This window comes from Balaenoptera borealis (genome assembly GCF_965194805.1).
Source record: "Balaenoptera borealis genome assembly, chromosome: 12".
Classification (NCBI taxonomy): Eukaryota; Metazoa; Chordata; class Mammalia; order Artiodactyla; family Balaenopteridae; genus Balaenoptera; species Balaenoptera borealis.
In genome coordinates, this window is record NC_138869.1 from 40,048,712 (window position 1) to 40,058,566 (window position 9,855).

General features: G+C 58.3%; 1 protein-coding gene across 1 annotated transcript in view; it reads left to right on the forward strand.

The window, feature by feature from the left end:
• The first annotated feature begins 583 nt into the window (after positions 1-583).
• Positions 584-9,855, forward strand: part of ITIH4 (inter-alpha-trypsin inhibitor heavy chain 4) — a 15,531-nt gene continuing 6,259 nt past the window's right edge. Inside the window, exons 1-13 of the mRNA XM_082348269.1 lie at positions 584-703; positions 1,897-2,057; positions 4,110-4,214; positions 4,316-4,478; positions 4,617-4,727; positions 5,226-5,357; positions 6,127-6,243; positions 6,515-6,683; positions 6,784-6,909; positions 7,095-7,276; positions 7,372-7,557; positions 9,143-9,282; positions 9,528-9,688. Of these exons, the coding sequence (XP_082204395.1) occupies positions 617-703; positions 1,897-2,057; positions 4,110-4,214; positions 4,316-4,478; positions 4,617-4,727; positions 5,226-5,357; positions 6,127-6,243; positions 6,515-6,683; positions 6,784-6,909; positions 7,095-7,276; positions 7,372-7,557; positions 9,143-9,282; positions 9,528-9,688 (1,840 nt within the window). The 5' untranslated portion in view covers positions 584-616. The remainder of the gene's footprint in view (positions 704-1,896; positions 2,058-4,109; positions 4,215-4,315; positions 4,479-4,616; positions 4,728-5,225; positions 5,358-6,126; positions 6,244-6,514; positions 6,684-6,783; positions 6,910-7,094; positions 7,277-7,371; positions 7,558-9,142; positions 9,283-9,527; positions 9,689-9,855) is intronic.

Sequence of the window (9,855 nt, forward strand, 5' to 3'; positions counted from 1 at the left end):
TGGGGCCCAAACAGCATCCTGAGGCCCCAGCAGAGAGAAGGGGGGCTCCTTGACCTAGCTTCTCTCATCCCAGAAATAAGGTGTATCCATCCTGCCTTGGCCCCAGCAGATCTTGCCCCACTCAGGCACCCCAAGGGCTGCTTGGTGCATTTGGGATCCCACTGCCCAGTCACACTGACCTGACTTCCAGGCCCCTGCCACCTGCAAACCACCCTTTGGCCCTCCTCTTCCCAACCACGCCTGTGCTTCTCCCAGGCTGGGCTTATGGAGAGCAGGCCAGTTCACTGCTATGTCCCCCAGCCCTAGGGAGCTTGTCGGCGAGATGAGTGGTGCAAGGGGTGGTGGTGGTTTGGTCAGATTCTGGACCGTTCAGAAGGGGCGCCAGTACCTAGCTCCCCGCTGAGCCTGCTCCTGCTCAGTACGTGTTCCCATCCCCAGCCAAGGTCCACAGGACATTCGCAGTTTGCCTGCTTATCTGAGGCCACTGCGGTGTTTGGCTTGCAGATCCCAATTTCCCAGAACCTGCCCCCACAGGGGCGGGGCAGCGAGCAAGTTACTAATTCATTCCGCTCTTCCTCTCAAGCTCAGAAGCGGCCTGCCAGGCACCAGAGCCAAAATGAAGACCCCAGCCCCTGGCCGCGCCTGCGGCATCGTGCTGGTCCTGCTCTCGCTGGCCACCCTCCAGACCCTCAGGGCCCAAAAGGTAGCGGGTGTCCCCGGGTTCCTGTATGTGTGCACCTGAGCGTGAGTGGGACAAGTGGGTGAAGGGGAGGAGAGCCTCTGTGTGCAAGTGAGCACGGGTCAGTGTGTGTGCAGAGACGTAGCGCTGCGCGTCCGCCAGGCACTACCTGAGGGCTCTATGGGGAGTCCCCCATTTACAAGAAGGGGTGATCCTGGTATTCCTAGTTCACGGGGAGGAAGTGCAGCCCAACACGTTGCCCTGGAGGGTGGCAGTGGGTGGGGCGGGTAAGAATGTGCCTCAGGAGCCCAGCTTAGGCCTCCTGGCTGCGTGACCTCTCGGAAGTCATTAATGCTTTCCGTGTCTCTTTTTCCTCATCTGTAGAACAAGGCAGTAATAGAACTATTTAGAAGTTTGTGGTGAAGAGGAAACCCATAGTGTTGTAAAATGCTGAGTACAGTGTCTGGCGTGGAGCAGACACTCACGTGTAAACAAGCCACACGGCCCGCCGCGCACCTCTGTGCTAAGCACAAGTGTGCCACATGCAGGCGGGCGAGAGATGTGTAGGCTCTGCCTGTTTGCACATGCCCTTCCTTGGAGACCGCAGACCTCGAGCGAAACACACATGCCTGGGGGAGTGCCCTGTGGACAGGGCAACAGGAGAGGCCCAATGCTGCAGGGAAAAGGGGGCAAAGCAGAAGATGCCCACCCTTAGAGATGGACCCTCCCTACCTCCAGTTCTCCCAGCTCCTGCAGGCCCCTGGGGAGAGGTTGGCAGGGGCTGTTTTCCCCAGTCACAGGACTTGTTCACTGCCCTTTCACTGGGCGGAGCTAAGATAGCATGGAAGCTTCCTCACCCAACAGGACCCTGTGCCACTCACCTCTGCCCCAAGGATAAGTAAGTTCCTCCCAGACACAGTGGGGCTCAGGCTCCACCCCCCACCCCTTGCCTGCTTGTTCTCCGAGGGGCACTATGGCCCCCACTGAACAAGACAGACTGATCCCTGCCCTGTGGCACTGTAGGATGGGGGATGAAGCACACAGCTGCCTCTGATCTGAGATGAAAGTTCACAAATGAAATGCTTCATGGAATTTTGCCTGAGACTTGATCAGTGTCTCACTTGGGATTGGGGGCTTGGTCTGGGACCAAGGTCAAGGCCCACTCTTGAAGAACATTGAACAGTCCTACCCTTTCCTTTCCTCCTCCACTGGCCCAGAATGACATCGACATCTACAGCCTCACTGTAGACTCCAAGGTCTCATCCCGATTTGCCCACACAGTCGTCACCAGCCGGGTGGTCAACAAGGCCAGTACTTTGCAGGAGATCACCTTCCAGATGGAGCTGCCCAAGAAAGCCTTCATCACCAACTTCTCCATGTAGGTGCCCTCCTGCTCTCCTCCTCGTCCCCCCTCCCCAATCCAGCACTGTGACACCATGGTCCCTGTGCCGGATCAGGAAGAGAGGGCCTCTTCCTGATGTGAGATGTGCCAGGATATATGCCTGAGGTGTGTGTGCTCCACCTGTAGGCAATACAGGGACCAGAGGCTTTAGCCAGGAACTTCATGCGTTCTCAGAGACGTTTCCCTCCCTCCATCCTTTTATCCCTTCGTCCTTCCGGTTCTCCCTTCCTCCCTCCCTCCCTCCTTCCCTCCCTGTATCCCTTCCTCCCTTCCTCCATCCATCCCGCTGTCCCTTCATCCCTCCCTCCTTTGGTCCCTCCTGCCATCCATCTCTCCATCTGTTCATCCATTTTCCCTGAGTGCTGCCCAGGTGGCAGATGGAGAACCACGGTATCTTTGTGTCTTTGCCTTTGAGAAATACAGACTTGGGGCATCCTGAGGCCAAGCCCAGGCAGAAGGGAGTCACCAAAAGGCAGATTCCAGTTCAGAATACAGAAAACTTCCTAACCCCTGGGCTGCCCTACAATGAAGCAGTGCCTCAAGGAGGGGGACCACCTCCTTGTCACAGAAGTTCTAAGCCAGGCTCATCCCCCCACACCCCCAACTGGGATACTGCAGAGGGTGGTTCTGCTCTGGGTCAGAAGCTGCATTGGGAGGCCCCTGGGGTTTCTGTGGACTCTGTGAGCAGGTGATGATCCTCACCTTGTCTCTACTGTCCTCCCCCACCCTTCCTGACTGAGTTTTGCAATGTTTGCTAAATGCAAGAGAACTCTCTGTCCCTGGCCCCGCAGGAGAGGCAGTGATTGAGGACAGGCCAGAGAGAGGCTGATCCCAGAAACTCAGGGAGGGCGATGGGTGGGGCAGAGAGTGAGCATCTCAGGTGGAGTCCCCAGTGCACCCTGGGACCTCTGAAAACCTGCGGTGGGGGTCCGGTCCCTGTGGTTGGCTCCTTATCTCTCTGCCCACACCCCTTCCAGCAGCCCTTGATTTCCTCACGCTGGAGCCAGGCCTGTGCTGCCCAACTTGCAGCATAAGCTTCACCTTCCATGTGGGTGCCACGGCCAGCAAGTTACGAGGTTTCAGGCCCGTTGCATCTGCTGAGGGCCCTGGACTTGCACCCCTCTCTGGGCCCAGCTCCTGCTGCTGCATGAGATAGGGAAGCAGGGGGCAGGGTGCCCTGCTCTTCAACCTGCTTGGGATCCCAAATTGGGCATCTGGGAGGAGGAGCCCTGCAGCCCAGCAGCAGCCCAATCCCTAGCCCAGAGTTAAATTGTGACCAGGGAGGTTAGGAAGGTGTGGAGGAAGGACACTTGGTCCTGAGGTCCTGGCTGCCCGCACTCCCCCCTATACACTCTCACCCTCTCACACCACCCCCAGACAGAGCAGGCTTATGTTTGCCTGCCAGTTCACTCTCAGTCCCCAGAAGTGGCCGCTAGGATTGTCTGCACGCCCCAAGGAGCCCTGTCCACCAGTTGTCCGAAACTTCCTTCCCCAGAGGCCAACCTCTCTGCAGAGTGGCCTGTCCAGTGTTGGAAGAGGGGGCAGCCATGGGGGAGAGCGGTCAGAGCCTTCAGTCCCGTGTCTCCACTGGCCTGGGAGCCGGCATCTCCCTCCTGCTGAGTCTGCCCCACGGGGCTGAGTGAACTGTGGCTCAGAGATCTCGCTGGTGGCTGACCCGTTCCTCTGAGAAGAGTCTGTGGGATGTAAGGGGCAACTGGGACGTGGAGCCAGACAGGAAGGGAGAAGAGAGGCTGGGACCTGCCTCCCCTGCAGCCTTCATCCCAGTTGTTCAATAAAAGGCATGTTTGCCGACACAGTGCACGTCTCAGGGTAGACGGAGGCCTGCAGAGCCCCCATCCACACCGGGCCCCGCACAGAGTCGTGTCCACAGTAGGTGCATAATAAACGGGTGGGCTCAGGTAAAGATGGGAGTCAGTCTGTCAAGAGGCACGTGAAGTCCCGGAGGAGGCAGGATTGCAGGGGGCCTCCCCCACCGGGCTCTCAACAACCCCCTCCCTCCTGCCCCAGGATCATTGATGGTGTGACCTACCCCGGTAACATCAAGGAGAAGGCTGCAGCCCAGGAGCAATACAGCGCGGCTGTGGCGAGGGGGGAGAGCGCCGGCCTCGTCAAGTGAGCCCGATGGGGTGGGGAGGACCCTGTGGGGGTGGGGGCTGCCCCTGCCTTCAGCCGCCCCTGGTCTGAGGGGCAGACCTGATGCCCTCTTCCCCCAGGGCCACTGGGAGAAAGACAGAGCAGTTCCAGGTGTCAGTCAGTGTGGCGCCCGCTGCCAAGGTCACCTTCGAGCTGGTGTATGAGGAGCTCCTGGTGCGGCATCTGGGAGCGTATGAGCTGCTGCTGAAAGTCCAGCCCCAGCAGCTGGTCAAGCACCTGCAGGTACCTGGTGCCACCTCCTCTTAGAAGTCCTCCTAGATGACCTCACTCTCCTGAGGGCGGCCCCTACTTCCCCTTCTGCCTCCTGTGAGGGCCAGCCCTGTCCCCCAGCAAACCCAGTAACCCACTTCTTGCCTCTAGATGGACATTTACATCTTCGAGCCTCAGGGCATCAGCTTTCTGGAGACAGAGAGCACCTTCATGACCAATGAACTGGCAGAGGCCCTCATCACCTCACAGAACAAGACCAAGGTGGGCCTGCTATGGTCTGCGGGTGAGAGTTCCCAGGGGCCTGTCTTCAGGCTGGCTCTATGGGCCTGGATTTCCAGAGAGTGGGACCATTGGGCAGAATCTCTGAGCTAGAGGGACTTGTGAGGTTCCTGTGTCCATGCTGTCATTTGGCAGATGGGGAGGGCAAGGCCCAGGGAAGGATGGTGGGTGCTGGTTTGAACCCTGAGATCGGGAGAGAAGACTGATGTCAGGGTCCCAGGACCAGGTAGGGAGGAGGAGCTGACTGGACCGCACACAGCCTGAGCCCAACCTCTGCTCGCACAGATCTAGGAGCAGGGGATCCCCTTGTACCCACTCCCCTATGGGGAGGCAGTCTATCCGATACCTCAGCTGGAGAGAAAGTTCTCTGGAATTTGACCCAAGGCTGCCTCCTGGAATCCTCTCCTCAGATGGGGGTGAGGGGGTGTTGTTGACACGGCCTTGCTGCTCCTCCCAACTTCAACCTGGTCATTTTTCCAGGCTCATGTCCGATTCAAGCCGACGCTGTCCCAGCAGCAAAAGTCTCCAGAGCAGCAGCAGGACACAGTCCTGGATGGCAACTTCATCGTCCGCTATGATGTGGACCGGACTGTCTCCGGGGGTTCCATTCAGGTGTGTGGGCTCCAGAGAAGAGCTGAGCCACCAAAAAGTCCATCTACCCTCAAGGACCGGAGCCTGGGGGTTCTAAAAGGAAAGACAAAATAACCACCCCTCGTTATCCGTGTGCACCAGGGGCAGCACAGACGGCAAACAGGCAGTTTCGTTGTGTTGTCCCTGAAACAATTCTCTTTCGGAGGGAAGAAAGTTTGTCTCTGCTGAAGACCTGCCCTGCAGGGTTTCCCTTGTAGCCTTGGCTGCCAGGAGACTCACAGTTCACTTCTATGCTCAACTACAGTACCTTCTTTCACACAAGCTTCTGGCATCTTTGTGCTTCCCCTTTATTTTTGAGCAAATCACTGTTTTCTCGCCCCTTTCCCAAACCACTGGGTCCAGGGGAGACCAACCCCTCGAGGATCCAGAAGAACATGCAGGAAGCCATAGATGGACTTTGTTTTTGGATTCTTCACTTTTTTGATGGATCTCAGGTTTATTATGTCTGAACCTTTTAGTATAAGCTGCCTCAAATACTAAAACAAGTAAGAGGTAAAGTAGGGGTAGAGTTCTGGTGGGCCATGCATGAGCAGGGAAGCCTTCTGCAAGGGAGGAGCTGGACTAAACCCTAAAGTATGGCAAGGATTTGGGGAGATTAATGGTGGGACAGGGATGGAGGGGGATGGAATGAAGAGAACAGAGGAACCCCAGGACTGGGGTTGAGGAGGCTGGTTAGGGGCAGGGCAGGGCTGCAGCTCTTACACCCGGGTGTGTCTCACTCTGGTCACAGATCGAGAATGGCTACTTTGTGCACTACTTTGCCCCTGAGCACCTGGCCACGATACCCAAGAACGTGATCTTTGTCATTGACAAGAGCGGCTCCATGAGGGGCAGGAAGATCCAGCAGGTGGGTCCCATGGGCCAGGCGGGGTCCTGAAAACTCACAGATGTCTCACACCATCAGCTCTGGTCCAGCAGGCAGACCTGCCCTCCTCCATCTTCCTAGGTAGGGGGCTCCCATGGATCGAGGTTGGTCAGAGTTTGGGGCAGGTCCTGCCGCTAGAGCATTCACCATGTCCTCACTGCAGATGTGAGCCTGGGGGTGCAGCCCAAGGGCACATGAGCCCCCAGGGAGGCCCCACTGAGTCACCCACCTTGTGTCCCCTTCCCCTCACCAGACCCAGGAAGCCCTCATCAAGATCCTGGGTGACCTCGGTCCCCGTGACCAGTTCAACCTCATCAGCTTCAGTGGGGAAGCAGCCCAGTGGAAGCCACAGCTAGTGCCAGCCTCGGCTGAGAACGTGAATGAGGCCAAGAGCTACGCCACTGGCATCCAGGCCCAGGGAGGTGAGCGCCTCTGCAGCCTTGCACGGTCACGACGTCCAGGGCACTGAGCCCAGCCTGGGGCACCCTGCTGGGAGCCACCCTAAGAGTGTGTGCCCCACAGGGACCAATATAAACGATGCGATACTGATGGCCGTGCAGCTGCTAGAGAGAGCCAACCGGGAGGAGCTGCTGCCCGCGGGAAGCGTCACCCTCATCATCCTCCTCACTGACGGCGACCCCACTGCGGGTGAGGCACTGCCAGCAGCCCCAGGGCGTGCTGCCCAGAGGGAGTAGCTGGGCTCCAGCGCGGCTTGCTGTGGGACCTGGGGCAGGGAGGGGGGATCTCTGAGGCCCCTCTGGCTCTGAGATTCCAGAAATATCTGTTGAGCAAATCACTGTTTCCTCACCCCTTTCCCAAACCACTGGGTCCAGGGGAAACCAACCCCTCAAGGATCCAGAAGAACGTTCAGGAAGCCATAGATGGCCAGCACAGCCTCTTCTGCCTGGGCTTCGGCTTCGACGTCAGCTACTCCTTCCTGGAGAAGCTGGCACTGGACAACGGCGGCCTGGCCCGGCGCATCTATGAGGACTCGGACTCCGCGTTGCAGCTCCAGGTGCCCGTGCGCCCCTGCTGGGCCATGTGAGCGAGGGATGGCACTGACAGGCGGGCAGACCCCAGCACGGCCCTTATGACACCCCCACCCTGCAGGACTTCTACCAAGAGGTGGCCAACCCACTGATGACATCGGTGGCCTTCGAGTACCCAAGCAATGCCGTGGAGGCGGTCACACAGGACGCCTTCCGGCTGTTCTTCAAGGGCTCCGAGTTGGTTGTGGCCGGGAAGCTCCGGGACCAGAACCCTGATGTGCTCTCAGCCAAAGTCAGGGGGCAGCTGGTAGGTGTGGCCAGACATCCTGGAGGGGAAGGGCAGCCGGGGCAGGCAGTCAGAGCGGCTGGGTTCAAACCCCAACCCTGCCAGGCTCCAGCCGGTTGACCTTGAGCAAGTTACAGAGTGCCCTCTGCCACTTGCGGATGACGCATCCCCACTGTGTTGGCTCCTGGTAGAGGTTCAGTGAGATGATGTGATTTTCCGAGAGCACCTGTGTGGGGCCGGCATGCGGCAGACACTCAACGGTCAGTCAGTGCTGCTGCTGCTGCTGTTCCCAAGGGCACCAGGTGCTTGGCATCCCCTCCTGCCCTCACACCAGCCCTCTGAGGTTACCGTCAGGCAGGGAGGACTGCTCCCATTTCACAGATGAGCAGCCTGACATCCAGGCAGAGCAGGCGGTTTGCCCTGGGCCCCACTGCAGCCGGGTCAAGAGCCCAGCTCACCATGTGGCGTCCTGTCCTTGCCCAGCCTTCCCTGCCTCTGTGCCATGGGAGGCCCTCTCATTCCACGAAGAGAAACACAGCACTTCTCTAGGCCCTGGGGTTACTGCCCTCGCGGGAGAGACAGCATGGGTAAATTGTCACACAAACAAGGAGCTGCAGGCTGGATAAATTCGAGGACTCGGGAGCAGCACTGGGAACCCCAACCTGGCCTGGGGATCAGGGAGGGCTTCCCAGAGGAGGCTCAGCTAAGACTGAGAGGTGAGTAGAAGGTGGCGGAGGCCAGATGGTGGAGGGATGGAGGAATGTTCCAGGCTTGCGTGGCCGGCAGGCAGCATGTGTGGGGAGAATAGCAGGTGGGCTACGCAAGTGGGCATGGGGGGCCCAGGGCCTCAGGAGAAGTAGCCAAGTGTCATGATGGGCAGGGCATGCCCTGTGGCCAGCCTGCCCGGCTTCACCTCCAGCTCTGCCATCTCCCAGAGGTGAGACCTGGGGCAAGGCACTTAAGCTCACTGTGCCTCCGTTTCCTGCTGTATACAAATGAAAATAAGTCACCTTGCCCACAACTGGTAAAGCTGCAGTGGGGATTAAGGTCTCGCCTGGTATAAACACTCCATGTATGTTAGCTGCTGATACCCTGGAGGCCAGGGGTTCCCGAAGTGCAGAACCCAAGGTGACTTGGAGTAGTTTACAAACAAACATGTCTTTGTTTTAGTAGTTATGTATTTATTTTAATGTGTTCTGAAAAATAACTTGAACCACAGACCTAAGATTTCACAGGTATTATTGCTTGGGTCAAGGCCAAGAGTGTTAGTCTATTTAAAGTTGATTGGAGAAGAACCATCAAACAAATAGCTGTATGTGTGGAGAAGGCAAAAATTCATGCAGCTCCTGGTTCTGCGCCTGCTGTGTAGCACCTGGGATAGTTTGCTCCCTTTTATCTCCACCTCCTTGTCATCCTTGGAGGCTCTGTGGCTGAGCCCCTCACACCCCTAAACACACTCCCTACTCTCCACTCTACTCAAAGGAAATGTGGCCTTGCAGCCAACGCTGCCCCCGCCAGGTTTCTCGTGGCAGTGCTGGGCAGCGCCAGGCCGGGTGCAGACGTCACACCCTCACTGCTCCTGCCCTGGCTGGGCCCCTCTTTCCAGCACATGGAGAACGTCACCTTTGTAACGGAGTCCCGCGTGGCAGAGCAGGAGGAGGCGTTCCAGAGCCCCAGATACATCTTCCACAGCTTCATGGAGAGACTGTGGGCGTACCTGACCATCCAGCAACTGCTGGAGCAAACGTGGGTGCACGCACCCTCCAGGGCCCGCTGGGGTGGCCACACACGGTCTCAGCACTTCCCCAGGCTCTTCACCGGTGGGGCAGGCACAGCTGGCGCGGACATCTCCTAGGCATGGAGACGGGGTGGCGGTATCGTGTCTGAGTTCCAGACTCCCAGTGGGAGCTCCCTAGAGGGGTCTGGAAGGGAGGGAGAGTCTGACTGGGCACCCGGGGGCCTGCTGAGCCACTGGTCTCCTCCGCCTGCAGAGTCTCCACGCTAGATGCTGAGAAGCAGGCTCTTGAGGCCCGAGCTCTGAACTTGTCGCTCAGCTACAGCTTTGTCACCCCGCTCACGTCCATGGTGATCACCAAACCGGAAGGTCAAGAGCAGTCTCAGGTTGCTGAGAAGCCCGTGGAAAATGGTGGGTGTGGCAGCAGAGTTTTGACCCAGCATTCTCCCCAACCCCTCCCCACATCCCGACCAAGACGCCACCCCTGCCACCCACAGACTCCCAGGAGACTTACCCTATTTCAGTGATGAGGAAACTGAGGCCAGTCTCCTGACCCCTGCATGTTCACTGCACCTGTGTAGTGC